At 38.5% G+C, this 15,664-nt stretch overlaps 1 protein-coding gene and 1 long non-coding RNA gene across 2 annotated transcripts; both read left to right on the top strand.

Moving 5' to 3' along the window:
* The first annotated feature begins 8,763 nt into the window (after positions 1 to 8,763).
* Positions 8,764 to 11,109, top strand: LOC144411825 (zinc finger MYM-type protein 1-like). Its single transcript, XM_078109431.1, has one exon. The coding sequence runs from the start codon at positions 8,764 to 8,766 to the stop codon at positions 11,107 to 11,109; it is 2,346 nt and encodes a 781-aa protein (XP_077965557.1).
* Positions 11,110 to 14,092: 2,983 nt separating this feature from the next.
* On the top strand, positions 14,093 to 14,667 carry LOC144432366 (uncharacterized). The gene is made up of 2 exons (XR_013480557.1): positions 14,093 to 14,162; positions 14,342 to 14,667. It is a non-coding gene; the product is annotated as an uncharacterized LOC144432366 (long non-coding RNA).
* Positions 14,668 to 15,664: the final 997 nt, after the last annotated feature.

The raw sequence follows: 15,664 nt of genomic DNA on the forward strand, positions 1-15,664 counted from the left end.
AAGTGCTTAGAGACTTAGAGATGCGTTATATTTTGTGTAATATAATGGTTTCTTTCGACCCATGGCCCAATATGGAATATATTCGAGAATCAATAATATTTCCAGATTTAGATTCGAGGAAGGAAATAATCAAATTTTTTTGCAAAATGTTTTGTCAAAATATCTGAACTATTTCAGTTGAACATTGATTTTAAAAATATTAAATCTTCAAATTCGAAGTCTCCCCGTACTTTAGACGATTATGCTGATTAATTGCTTATTTTTAAGGGCATACTTCGTTGAATTTTGACAGACTGACCCATTGTGCCCCAGGGTCTGTCCGATTGTGCCCCACAAGTGAAGCCATTTTTCGCTGAAATTAAAGGACTATTTGAAACAATAGAAAGAACATGGATCATATCTTTTCGATCAAACGGGAACGACACAATTAGTTGTAGGGACGATTTCCTAACCGCCACAGGCGGGATAATGCAATCTTCATTTGGGAGAATGCAATTCAGCCTACCAACGGGTACCACGACTCAAATATCTATCGGGGGCATCCCGGATGAAACCACATTCCAAAGAGCATCCGATGGTATTAAAAATTTAGATTGCGGCAAGCTGAAGACGGCCTACAAAAACTGGCATATAGGGACCGAATTATACAACGGTTACACGTCGTTCGTCATATAAGATTTTCGAAAGGAAAAGCTGACAGGCTACGTCGTCATAGATGGGGTAAGATGTAAAACGTACCTCCCTCGGGAACTTTACGTTCCAACTTGCGGAAGATGTTTAAGAGAAGGGCACACTTTCGTAAACTGCACTGCGAAACCTGTATGTAGATACTGTAAAGCCGAGGTAAAGTCATATACAAGCCGAGTTCCTTGAATAGAGTAACAAAACTAAAAACAAGAACAAACCACCAACAAATTGGTCCGTCCGAATAAAGCCCACCTACAAAACAGACACCAATCAAGAGCAAGTAATTACCCAAAGAAAACACAAGAACGAAATCAATCATGCGGAATACATAAACAAACAAGCAAATCGACAATTCCAATTAACCCATGACCAACAAATAAAACCACCACAAATGAATCGAACCATAATAACAGATACTATAGATACGCATGAGGAGGAAAGTGAGTCAGAAGAGGGCGAACTAGGTGGAAAAGAATTCCGCGATTGGTCCCTGTGCACGGACGAAAGCGAACCATCCAACACGGTGTCCGAGAAGACCCTACCATCCAAGTACACCCAAGAGTCAACGGGAGGAATGACACCATATAGATTACAACACCACTTGTTCACCACTTGAAAATCACTTGTTAAAGTGATGGACTGATGGTACATGAATATGAATCAAAAGAAATCCCAAGCGTATCCTCAACATCAGAATACCCCTGGAAATAGCATCTGCACCAGCCTTCCCCGAGAGTGAGGAGAGAAAATCCACGAACCAGAGCACAAAAAGAGAGGATGACGGCAAGTTCATCCTCTTCTGCTACTATGTTTGAAACCCCAAAAAAGAAAAGACGACAACATATAACTACATCGGATTAACTATTTCATTACATGCACAATTTTGGATATTAAAAAACGTAACAATCGTAATCAGATTTTACAACAAATTAATCAGGGAGATACGGGTAATAGCTGGATTAAACGGTGAGTCATCTTTTTTTTTATCTAATTATAATGAGTGAATTAAAAATAATTTTCATTAATGTAAATGTACTTAACTGTCATAAAGACAAGCTGTCAAGCTGCCATAAAGACAAGCTGGCTAGCATAAGATATGAAAAACCAAACATACTATGCATCCAAGAGGTGCATAGAAATCCAGGAAAAAACAATTAAAAATTGGGCTGACAATCTTGGGTATAACATATACACAAATACAAACGATCCCTTTGAAAAGTACGTCAGAAAAGGAACTGCAATAATGGTTAAAAATGACCTAGAAGAACATGTGAAATACAGCATTAGAATAAGACATAGGTGTGATAGTATAGCCTTAGATTTGGATGGGACAATTATTGAGATCGTAAGCGTATACGCACCGGCTAAAATGGGAAAGGTCAAAACCGAGTATTACACAGGACTGACTCCGATTCTTGAAAGTATTTATCATTGTAGTCCAATGCTTACACTTGAGGACTTCAATATGATCATTGATGACAAGGACACCCTGAACCCCCCTAAACAGCGCCGCACGGCTGCCGAAAATATATTTAAAGCTTACATAACAAAACGCAATATATCCGACACTTGTGTTTAAAGATTTCCGCTTGGTAACCGGCCAATCTCTAAATACGGAAAAATCACGAATATTGTGTGTGGACGACGAGGCTTTTTCTGAAAAGTAAAAGGTAGAGATTAACAGAGCGCCTGGCCTCGACGAAACATTTCCCGCCACATATGAGGGTTCGGAGAAATGAAAACCCTGATGCACACTCATTGAACCCTTTAGTGGCGAGTATTCCGTTTTGGCCAGGCAGGTAAGAAATGGAAGAAAAAGAGTCAGATTGACGAAGAAAAGATTTAGAAAGAAAATGATGGAGAGGAAAGGGCTATATAACAAAAATAAATAAGAGTATAAATTAAATAACAATAAAGGTTGCCAGGTAGGTGCATGTGGCGTTTCATTAACTATTTGTTTGACTTACTGTTAATGGTAACTATATTACACCTAGTTTTATTAAACTGGTGAACTTATTATCAATTAGCAAAGTAATAGAGTTACTAGGTAGCCATGGAGATGAGGACAGGTTGTTATGACACCCAATACTATTATTTAGATAATATATTCAAGGGCACGCGAGACTTATGCATGGGAATCGTAACCAGAAAGAATCTCCTTCCAATTAGGAACGAGATCATAGATGGTCACGTCCCCATACTTTAACTCACGTGCCAGAAGATGTTCATTAAAATCAGTAATCACTGATTTTATTATATTATTTGCGTCGCCCTCCTTTGCATAGCGATCTTCCTTATCCAGAATCTTTTTGTTTTAATCACAAAGACCTTGAAAATTTTCAAGACCGCGAGAGTATGGTTATCACTGTAAGTGTTGTAAAATATATCATCCATACACACACTTACAGGACTCGAACAGATTTTATTTGAGACTCTGGATAATTCAGATGCCATGCTCAGGCAGGACTTGCATTCTAAAAAAATATGTTGAGTGTTATCCACTCCATGGCGACAAAACTTACAAGTAGGTTTAAGCAGTCGGTTATTTGATTTATGGTATTTAAAACCGGTTCCCGCCCGACGTTGTCCAAATAAGAACACGTTTCGGGCGGTCCTAAAAGAAATTTCCCTTTCGGGGTTACTAAAATGAATCCTGAGGAAAGGATCCAAAAGTTGGACACGCTCCCAGTTAATATTAGACGGGGGAGTTTCTTCTCTTTTACTCATGAGGGTCCTATATATGGAAGCTGGACCGACAGAATCCCAATCATGGCCTTTAGCCCCCAAAACACGAAATGTGTTGAAGGCTTTCAGTCATGATTCCGGAACGGTGATGGAATGGGGTATCGAGTTGCTAAACAAACCAGGATTAACCTGGATTATTTTACTGCCAAGGCTGAACTGGGCCTCTCTATGCCACAATTGTGTGGGATTAACAAGAGAGGCCAGTTGTTGGAAACATTCAGCCTGGCAAGCAACTATCTTGGTGTTAAGACAAGGAACACCCATTCCACTTATAGATTTACCGTTCCGGAGAATTCGCCGGCCCAATACTTCCATAGGCTCAGAGATCTAGAGGTAAGAGAAGATCTTGCGATCAATATATTTTATAACAGGAGGTGGTATGGGGACCGACCTCGCGCTAAAAAGAACCTGAGACAAGATCAAGGAATTGATAACCAAGATCTTGCCGTACCAGGATAATGATCTAGAGTTAGACCGATTAAAATTAATTATTTGTTCGATCTTGGAGACCTTCTCGCTTTAAGTTATATTAATTCGGTTTTCACCGAAGTAGATTCCAATGATTTTAATATGGTCCTTTATGTACCTATGATAGGGGAAAAAAGATAGAATCTCCCTCGCCCTATCATTAGTACAAAGGATGGTCGTCCACATACTGATCCAATTTGTGGGTGAAATTACCAATACGAATACCCTTTTTTAATTTATTATTGATTACACATCGGCTGAGGGGCTCCACATTGATGGTGTAGAGCAGCGTTTCCCAAACTTTTTTGGCCACAGAATACGCCTCGCGGAACACCAAAAAATGAAAGTGTGATATTAATGAAGAAAAATGGTGCAATGCAGCGGTTCCCAAAGGGTGCGCCACGGCGCACTAGTGTTGCCAAATGCGCCGCGAAAAATAACAGAATTGCGTAACTAAAATATGATTGAATATATAACATATTGCATTTACCATAAACGTTTTATTGTTTCTTATCTTAAATGCATATGAATCAATAAATTCATTTTACCTTTCTATGTCGTTTACTTTCTATTACGTACTATTTGCCTCCAGTGTTAGGTATTAATGAAGATAGAAGTGTAGTCTACTTGCTGCAATTTCACGAACTGCAGTTAATTTATTTGCTGAATCGAGTTTGGCGAACATGAGATATTTTGAAGCAAGCAGTTATTTAACATAAGCATTCTGAAGTGAAACCAGGCAGAGATGGAGGAAGAGAGTTGACCATTTTACTTTTATTCTTTAGGCCTACATGGTTGCCTATGGCAAAACCAAAAATATTGCTGTAAATTTGATAATAACCTTGACAGTCGAAAAGCTAGGCCGACAGTTAATGAAAATGCCACTACACTCAAAAAGTTAGTCCGACGAAGACACAACTTCAGGATCCTGTGATCGCTACGGCGACAAATCTAGTCGTAATTTTTATCTCTTTTCCGCGGAACACTCGGAAGACGCTCGCGGAACACTAGTGTTCCGCGGAACACAGTTTGGGAAACGCTGGTGTAGAGTAACATACTATGAGGACGCCCTTGACGGATGCCTCATGGTATGTTAATTTCTTGGGTGAAGGCCCCATTTACCTCAATGATGCTGGTAATGCCGGTGTAAATGAATTTTATCAATCTCAAGGCGCTTAGACATAGGTTAATGCTTTCGAGAAGTCTCTAAAAATAATTATGATTAATCATGTCAAACGCCTTGAGATTATCAATGGAGACAATGAAATACGGACTATTGGTGTATTTGGCATAATTGAGTGCACTAGTGATGTTATAATGCACATCAAAAATAGACCGATCCAGGATGGTACTTTTCTGGGTCGGACTGATTATGCCAGAGAAGGAATTTAAAAGGCGCCTAGAAAGAAGTTTTGTGATGATTTTATAATCGACGTTTAGATTTGAAATCGGACGCCAATTTTTCAAATCTAAAGCGTCGGATTTCTTATAAATTAATTTAACTCTTGCTACTTTTGATGAGTCTGGCAGTATGCCAGAAAATAAAACGTTATTAAATATAATTATGAGTTCTTTTTTAATTAGGGTCCAGAACGCTAAGTAAAATTCCTTTGACAAGCCGTCGAGACCCGACGACTTGCCATTGTTCATATCTTTTATTATAGAAAAGACTTCCTCAGTAGTCCCATTTTCAACTTGGCCGTTGTCATCACTCGATAATTGAGTGGTTTCCATGACTTTTATAAGTTCATCCTGGGTTGTCACATCAATGTCTGATGTGGTTCCCCAGAGATCCTTATAAAAGTCATGGACTATACTAATTATTTTCTCCGGTTTTTCTTTAATTTGTCAGAATTTGTCTTTAAGTTGTGTAATTATGGTGTCCTGATCTCTTTTTTTAAGTTTCTGATAGAAGATTTTGGTGGGCTCTTCGCCCTTTTCCATCCCTTGAATACGTGCTTTTAATTTGATATACTCTAATTTTTTAGTCTCGTGAAGAAGAAGTTCCTTTTTTAAGTTTATTATTTCCGCATGATGTTGTCCATCTCTAATTAAATAATCCAGATGGTCCATTTTCTTTCTATGTAGATCTGTTTTATAGATGGAAAAAGCAATACTACTCTTTTTAATACTATTTTTAGTGAAATCCCACCAATCTTGGATATATGAGAATTCTTCCATGCGGTGGACAAGATTTTTATAATTATTAATTATTATTTCCCGGTATTCTGGGTCACTATACAGAGAAGTGTTATTTCTCCAGGCACCCTTGCCCCATCTTATCTTCGTTAAAGGTTTCGGTCCAGCCTTTCCATCCACATTTTTCAAGGTGGATTTCAAAACTGGGGCTGGAGCAAGGGTGTGATCTGAAGCTGTATTTATTTTATGATTGATATCTTTTACAAAGGCCGCGTAGTGATCGGAGATATAAATTCGATCAATCCTACGCGCCTGTGTATCTACTTTGCAGGTATATACCTGATCAGCCGGATGTTTATGGCGGAAGATATCAATCATACCAAGAGATTTTAAAGAGAATCCAAGTATTTTTTCCGCCTTGGTAAGCCTGAAGTTCTGTTTAATTAGAACATCCCGCTCATCCAAGACAGCATTAAAATCCCCTAAAATTATGAGTGGGTCCAGGGGGTCTAGGGTTTGGAAAACACCGCACATCCCCACCATGAAGTCAGTCTGGGTACAGCCCCGAACCAAAGGGACATAAGCATTCATTAAGCATGTAACGCTACTATTGAATAAAAAGTCCAGACGGTCAAGTCTGTGTGGAATTGAAACCTTGTACGATAGAATTGTACAGGGGATGTTGTTTTTAACTAGAATTCCAGTCCCAGCTCTGAAATATTTCATTGAGGTGACTTCATGGGGGATGGTATTGAGGTGTGCGGTGTATCCCAGGTCTGCTGCCCGGGAGTCAATCTCGTCTTTTTTGCAACGGTGTACTTGTTGCAAAGAAATTATTCCAGGTTGGTGTCTCCGTGTGCAGAGACCCAACCTGTGTCTATTTAAGTTCAGTCCGTTAACATTAAGTGAAACTAAACTCAAAGTATCCATTAAAAGAGATTTGGGTAATAATTATATATTATACCATTCAATAAGTTACGCATAGTTGGTATAATACGATTATTAGAATGGTTATTGTGGATGTTAATCCACCAGCATAGAAAAGACAGAAAAGAGGAATTATGAAAACTTGGAGCTATGGTTTATTATTCACCGGCAGATGGTTCTGAAAAACCCCGGGATTTACTAGAGGGGAGAGATGATGACGCGTCCGAAGACGAGCTCTTGCGTCCCCTCTTCTCGTCCCTGAGAATCGAAGGCTTTTCAATTTTGGAGTAGTCCCAGTCCGGACCTGGCTCTTTGGATTTACCATGGATGCGTATCTTCTCGCGAAAAGTCACGTGTTCTTTGTCCGAGCACTCTGTAAGTTTGGCTATATTAGGTAAGTCAGCTTCCAGAAAGCTTTTATCATCGTCGCTATTTTCTTCCAGGTTAGCCGAGTGATTGGGAACACTCCTTCAACAAGTGACCTGAAGGGTCGAAGCTGCTCAACCGACGAAAAAAAGTTGGTAAAAGGCGGCGACAGTGGGGATGTCCTGGCGATGTTGTGGCGTCATTTGACTCCCCACGTTGAACTTCGATTCTCTTCACGTTCGCGACCTTCGGAATCGACGCTGCGACACTTGAGAAGAGTGGTTTGGCTGCCGAAGAAGAAGAGGTCTGCGGGTCAGATGGTCCAGTTACCGGTCTGCCAGGTACACTCTTACTGCCGAGAGGCAGGTGTGTCCTGGCAGTCATCAGGATCTTTACGAAGAGACTATGGAAGAAGTGTAGGACCCCAGATGTTACTCAAATAAAAGTTATTCAGGAAACCTACTACAAATAAACAAACTGCAGGATATTAAAAACGAGCTAGATATTATGGTAGTAAGTTTATAAACTAACAAAGCAAAAAACAAAAGCGGTAACGGTTCAATATATAAAAATCGTTACGGAAATGCCGGGGTGGCCTCTAATAAATTCCCAAGGGGGAGAGGCCACTCCTAATACATCTGAACCGAAGCGGGCTGGCAAAGCCTCTGAATGGCAGTAATAAAAACTACCAGATGTTCCGTCGCAATTGACCAAGGCCACAACTCACCTTAATCAAATAGCGATGGTATACGTCGGGATCGCCATTTTTAGGGAATAAATTAGTATTTTGCTGGTATTTATGTTGTTTGCTGTCTGATTCTGTTTTCCTGATCTTATCTGATGAAGACATACTTCTGGTTTCGATTACATGTATTTCAATTGTATAATTTACAAATACAAAGAACAGTTCCAAGTCATGACTGATAATCTAGATAAAAATACCAAGTTGCACTGCAAGCCCGAGTTCGTTAATTAAATGTTCATCGTTATCTCCTCTTCTCTCCTAACGAATGGTCGTTTTTATGCTGGTTTTGGTATCCTTAGGGCATGGCGCGTTATCGTCATCGTACCCTAATTGTCAAGTATTTTATGACTAAAAAAATTGCTTCTAATTTTAAGATTAGAGTGACTTTAAATTTAAACACGTAACCTAACACGTTAGTCTAAATCTCGAATCAAAAATTTCAAATCGCAGAATAACTGAAATTATAATTTTACCAGTACTGCAGTAGGCTAATGTAAATCCTTCTCTGCTTTTTAAGGCTATCATACATAGGCGAAGCCAGGGGGGGCCAGAGGGGCCATGGCCCCCCCCAAAATTTTCAAGAATTTCATTCCTAATCCACCAGTTTTGTGGCATCTTGTCTCGTCACGCTTGTTGATTGTCATTGTTACGTCACAAAGACTTGACCGTTCGCTCTTATGAGCAGTATGGGAAAGACTGTTTCGCAAGCTTTCGGTCAGTTGCTCGGTCTTGATTTGTTCTCGCCGGATTTTTATTCGAAACGCTTGAATTTTGATGACCAAATTACTTCGATGGCTAAATTTAAACAGGCGAAATTAGATAGTTTTTTCCAGAGAAATAAAGACTCGCTTTCCTCAAATACATCAATATGCGCTTCTCAGGCTGTGGATGCACCGGTTACGTCAGTTACGTCTATCACTTCTATTCCCGAAGATGAACTAATAATCAACGAAGGGAAAACAAACGATCTTGGATTTGTTCTTAAGAAACATACACAGCTTACCGATGCGGAGAGATACAGGCTTCTAACTTCGGATGGTCCGAAAAACGTGACGATTCTGGATACTGTTAGACAAAGTCGTCGTAAATTTCTCAAAAAATGGCTTGACGATAACAGATTTTGCAGTTGGTTAGTTTACACCCAACTCTCTGATGGGGGTGGTTTGTGTAAGATATGCATAGTCATGCAAGCACGTTTGAAACGTGGAACTCTCAGGGACACTGCCTTTGTTACAAGACCATGCATTGACTACAAAAAATTTATGGAAAAGGCTGTAGCACATCGAGACACAAATTACCACCGAGAATTAAATATAGCTGCGAAAAATTTTGTCAAAAGCATGGAAACTGGTCAAAATGTGCGTGCAAACATGAAGGCCCAATATGCTACGCAAACAAAAGAAAACAGACGAATAATGACTTCCATTGTCAAGACTGTCATGTTCTGTGCTTCGGGTAACATATCCTTGCGCGGACATTCCGGGGATAGTGGAAATTTTGTGAACCTTCTTCTATTTCGTATCGACGCAGGGGATAAAGATTTGAAAAGGCATTTCGCTCGAATGGCCGGAAACGCTAAGTATACAAGCCCGATGATACAAAATGAAATTCTCAAGGTAGCAAGCAACATGATAGTGCAAGATATCGTTATGGAGGCTAATAAATCGTTTGTGTCCGTAATAGCCGACGAATCATGTGATATTTCTGGGAAAGAACAACTAAGCATCGTTTTGAGGTATGTGAAAGGTGGTGAAGTGTGCGAGCGCTTCACAGGATTAGTGGAAATGAATTCTGTTTCTGCCGAATCAATTTCCTCAAATATTTTGACCCACCTCTCTGGTATAGGAGTGGATTTGCAAAAACTTGTGGGGCAAGGCTATGATGGTGCAACGACAATGGCAGGTCACGTCAGCGGTGTGCAAAAACGCATTCGTGATAAATACCCGCGCGCAATATTTGTGCACTGCGCTTCTCATTGTTTGAATTTGGTCATAAATGACCAAAGTAAAGTTGCAATCATCAGAAGCACCTGTGATATCATTCGTGAGACTATTCGTTTTTTCAGGGAGAGCCCTAAAAGGCGCGCGGGTTTAGGAATTAACATCCCTTTGTTCTGCCCCACCAGATGGTCTGAGAAGTACAAGTGCATCCGAATCTTCAAATGCAACTTCAAACGAGTACTTGAGGCTCTTGATTCTTTGGCGAGTGATGCTAACAGTGAGACGCGGGCGAAGGCTTTTTCTCTGAAATCTGCTCTAGAAAAGTCGTCGGTTATCTACGCCGTATGTTTGATTGGTCGATATTCAGCACTAATGGAGCCACTAGCGCGCGCACTTCAGGCGGTCGGAGTCAGTGTGCCGTCAGTAAAGAACCTCACATCCTCTCTTCAGAGCGTTATCGCTGAAGAACGCAATGACTCTGAAATCGCATTGAATATTTACAAAGAAGCTTGTGAAATAGCTGGCTTGAAAGAGTTGACAATACCCAGAGTAGTCGAAGTACAAGTGTATCGCGACAATGTCTGTGCTGATTCAGCATCCCAGTATTTTAAACGTTCCGTATATCTCCCATACGTCGACGGCTTGAGCTGCTCTATTCGGGAACGCTTCATTGACAACCTATCATTTTTTTCATTGCTATCAATTCTTCCACCAAACAAACCAGTTCACGTGGATGAGGTAGAGCGTCTGTATTTATTGGATAACCTCCAGAATGAAGTGAGACTGTGCAGAACTTCTTTAAGTTCCGACGTTAACGACGAATGTTTGGAGGGGCTTCTTCTGAGCGCTCGAGATTATCCAAGCGTGTACACCGCAATACAGATCGTTATGACGCTACCAACAACCACCGTTGAGGCTGAGCGGTCTTTCTCCTGCATGAAACGGGTAAAGACATGGCTGCGCTCATCAATGACGTCCAATCGCCTTTCTGATTTGTGTGTGCTTCACTGTCACCGTGAAATGGTCACCGAGGAGAAAATTAATCGAGTTGTGTCGAGCATATTTAGCGGGAAGCGAAGGATGGACTTTTAATCGGGGCGATGTATTTTACTTATTTAAATTGCGTTGTTAATATTTGTTGTTTCAAATAAAAAATTGTTTATTAATGGATTTTGTATTCACAAAAATCCAGCTGAGTAATTGAATCAGTTTGCTTGTTGACCAACTGTTGTTGTTTTGCGCTTGAAGAACGGGTGTTTTAAACCCAATATAATTTCTAAAATTTTCAAATTTGGCCCCCCCCAAAATTTTGGGCTGGCTACGCCACTGCTATCATAATGGTCTAAAAATTGCTTTTGGATATACCGAAAAACAGAGACCCTTTTGCATTTGTGTGGACTACCTAGATTTAGAACTCCAATAAATAGAATAGGCCACCTGTAACAAAGATTGAACATAAGAAATTTAAAGTAAAATAACAGAATAATATGGTAGCCTACGGTACAATAGCTCATTATCCTGTTATCTGAATGCAGGAATATGATATCTAGTACGGCAATGCTGTAGGTGACAGGCTCAATCCAATTATTGCAAAATTGATTAATAATGCTAAATTTGACATATAACTCACCTTGTATTGCAAAACCTGAAGACCTACCGAACCAGTAGAGTTTGCAACCTGCAGACCTGGGTAACAGTATTTCATTCATTTTTCCGTTCCGCAAACTTTCTGTTCTACAACCTTCAGACACCACAGTGTACAATCTAATGCTGATGTTACTTTATTTGTTTTGATAGCCAATTCAAATCAAGCCAAGATGCTTCCCAACTAAACTGGAATTCGCACCAAGTATAGTCATTTTTGGCGGAAAAGTACGTCAGGCTTTGGCGGAGTCAAAAAATTAAAATTCAGAATCCGTTGCGACCCGAAGTGTTTCTAAAACTTAGGAGCATTAAACAAATAGGTAAATTCAAAAAATATGACGCTCAATTAAAAAATTATATTATCCAACACATTTGCATATACTCTGGTGGTCCGATAAAAGATATAGTAATAGGCCTACAGCGAAAAACTACTGAATTTACCAGCAGTAACTGCAAGTAGACCGGTCCGTTTGCGAATGAGTGCTGTCAGTTTAATCACCAGTTTACATGATGCCTAAAATAAAACATCCTTCCACTCAATATAATATTAGGTGCAATATTAAGGCTTTTTATCGTAAGCATATATTTTATATGCTGTGATGACATACAAGGCCGCAGGTTTACTTAGCATTGTATGACTTGCGCCTTGCTTCAATGCCAAATTGTTCGCACCAATACATTGTTCATTGGCATGCATTTTGTTGATAATATGTGTAAGACTGTCTTCCAAACTCTATGCTTTTGATTACTGCCAAGTGGACTTATTTTAACATACACTCTAAGAAATGTTCGGTAAATTTTACCGTCATTTTAGGGGTAAAAAATTAAAAAATAAGGTCGGTAAACTGATTCACCGACAAATGTCGGTAATAATCACCGACATTGGAAGCGTGGCATTAGTCAATGTTGGGCGCGCACACTGGTAAAGAAGAGCAGCCAATCAGACGCTATATTTCAAACGCGTAATTTATCACGCGCGGTTTTTTGTTGCTTTACTCCTTAATTTGTCCGTTTGATTTGACGAATTCCAGACTTTTGGACTTCGATATTTGGTCAGCCGACATTCATATCTTGGTCGCTTTTGTTATTACTGCAGTAATGCGTTGGCAGTATTTCTCTAATCCTAAGGCAATGCATCTTGGATTCAATAATGTCAGTGCAGGTGTTGTGTTATTTAGTGCTGGTTATTAATGTATTGTTCAGTGTGATTATGGGGCAGTCTGGAAGTAGGGTAAGATCTATACCGTACCAATTACTGAATTAATATATTGTTCAGTGTGATTATGGGGCAGTCTGGAAGTAGGGTAAGATCTATACCGTACCAATTACTGAATTATATATATATGAATACATACAGACATACTGGCTATAACAGTCTGACAGTACAGTAGTATACGGTACTGATATAAGGTTGATTGGATGCAGATCCATGTTACGCCTGTCGATACTTAACACAGCCAGAGCTTAATTCGTATTACCAAGTCTGAATTTTTTTTGTCAGTAGACTGGCAAATGTCAGAATGTTGAAATGGCAATACAATATCAGAATATGCCCTCTTTACAGCTCTAGACTTGAAATGTTAACATCTAATTACTGAATCAAGATAAACCGTCAAATTACCAACAGCTTTATGATGATCGCAAACCCAGATTGGACTACAGGGAACACATGAACAGGCAGACAGGGGAAGGGGTGACGTTGCTCTACACCCAGAAACCGTGGCTTGAAGAATATGGCATTAGAATAAACAGGTATCAATTACATACTCATATATTTATATACTGATTCAGTGATTGAAAATCATCTACAGACAGACATATTTGATAATGATATTTTAAATTATTGATTCTAGGACTAATTCAGAACAGTTTAATTTGAAAAACAGCAATTCATATTTAACTGTCATAAAAACACTAGATTTCCCTTTAACTTATGACACTATAAATAGAAAATTAAAACAACATTTATCTACCTTATTCTGCATATTTACTAAAACCAATTCTATAAATTTGGTTGAATTTCTCCTTTGAATAAGACCGAATTTGAACATATTACATATAATGAAGTTGGGGAATGAATACATTCCTTTTTAACAGTGTTTTCGCTTTAGAAACTGAAGAATCTGATTATGCAGGCATGAACAAATTGTCTGCCCCAACTCTGAACTGTGAAAAATTCAATGTCATAGGCTTCAAAATGTTTGAGGATCTTACTAACATGTTATTTCAAGGAAGAAGTATTTGAGGTTAGTTATAATGTTAATTTTAAATTGCTAAAAGAGGAACTTTGTCATCTGCTCTGGCAATAAAGTATTAGGATTGTAATTTTTATTATTTAGGGACTTTTAAATAATTTATTCCATTTAAATACTATTTCAGGTACCTCTTCCATCTGATCTACAAAGTTTGGTAATACTGGAAAAGTCTGGATCGATTGATTGCCCACAGATTTTTGTCCTTGAACTCCAAGAGGAAAAGAAAATATAAAAGTTTATAGAAAGGTGGGATATTGTAATGTATGCTAGTACATGCAATTAAATAATTTCAGATATTTCTCACTTGCAAAAGAGTTAGATTGGTTGATTGAATACTACAAAATGTTAAATCTTATTGGAAAATTAGGTAATATTTTTAAATTTTGGAGTTGTTTGGGTAAAACTCTTTGTACATTCCATTTCAGATAACTTGAAGTTATGAAGAAGAAAATACCAGTTCGTAAGAGTTCGTAAAAGCAAATGGATAATGCAATACAATCAGCATGGGCAACACTAACCCGGAAAGACTCCCCTTCTGCCATAGACTATTCTCTCACAAGGACTGTCTATAGAGACTTGTTTAAAGAAACTATGTGAACGGATACCCTGCGAGCATAAACTTCTTCAACAAGAAGTTTCTGTTTACCTCGCATTTCTAACTTTTCACTATACAATTTCTCATTTTTCCAAGTTTAATCATTCATTTCACGTTCACATTTATTTTTTGAATAAACCTTGTTTCATAGAATAATAGTCTGTGATTTTTACTGATCATGTCCTGTAAAATGTAATGCCAGAATATTTACGGTGATTTTTACCGTGTTCTGAATTTAAATTCACCGAATTTGTAATGTAAATTCACAGGCTTGCGTCGGTAAATATTTCTACGCATTGTCGGTGAAAATTACCGTAAAAAAATTGTAAGGATTACTAGGGAAATCCTGTAAAATTTACAGGTGATCAACAGCGATTTTACCGAAAATTCTTGTGATATTCACCTTAAAATCGCATTAAAATTTCACAACTACATTCCAGTAATATGTAATGCCAGGCGATTGCCGGTAAATATTTCTTAGAGTGTAACCGCGGGATAGTTGTTTCCACTGAAACCGTTTTTGTATGTTACGTATGATTCACTGTTTATTTAACAACCGTATGGTTGTTTTATGAATATGCACAAGTATATATGTGTAATTTTACATTGTACAAGCGGTGAAATTACACCACGATGATTTAAAAATATGTTTAAATAGTTGTTCGTCTAAAAAACCGCCGAATGGGCGTATTTTTCACAAAGAAATGGCTGTAAAATTACAAATTTTTTTACAGTGCAGGTTTTTGAACAGTGTTATACTTACCACGCCGCGCTACTATAGTGTGAGATCTGTCTCAAGCTGGTTATTATAGTCGAGGCCTTATTTTTTTTTATTCAGTCTGTCATTACTATAGCGTACGACCAGGAATGGTAAATTTTCTAATATATTTCGTTCATTTAATTAACCAAATTTGTATTGGCGTCAAAACAAAACGAAGTGAGAATATTCTGGATATTGACTCATTGTCCCTGTCATTATTTTCACAAAAAATGAATCCATTCTCAAGCACTAAGCGCAGATATTGCTCCTGTGCCTTTTCCAGACAAGCAAACGCGAAGAGAATAAATCAATTGTGCCATCGTTATTGTTCTAAATTAGAAAAATCCTAACCATTTACTGTTTCCTCGTTTGGTTTTACTGATGAATATGAAC

Source organism: Styela clava, chromosome 15, assembly GCF_964204865.1.
Source record: "Styela clava chromosome 15, kaStyClav1.hap1.2, whole genome shotgun sequence".
Lineage (NCBI taxonomy): Eukaryota > Metazoa > Chordata > Ascidiacea > Stolidobranchia > Styelidae > Styela > Styela clava.

What these genes read in the sequence shown, in the direction of transcription:
- LOC144411825 (XM_078109431.1), top strand. Translation starts at nt 8,764, where the DNA reads ATGGGAAAGACTGTTTCGCAAGCTTTCGGTCAGTTGCTCGGTCTTGAT.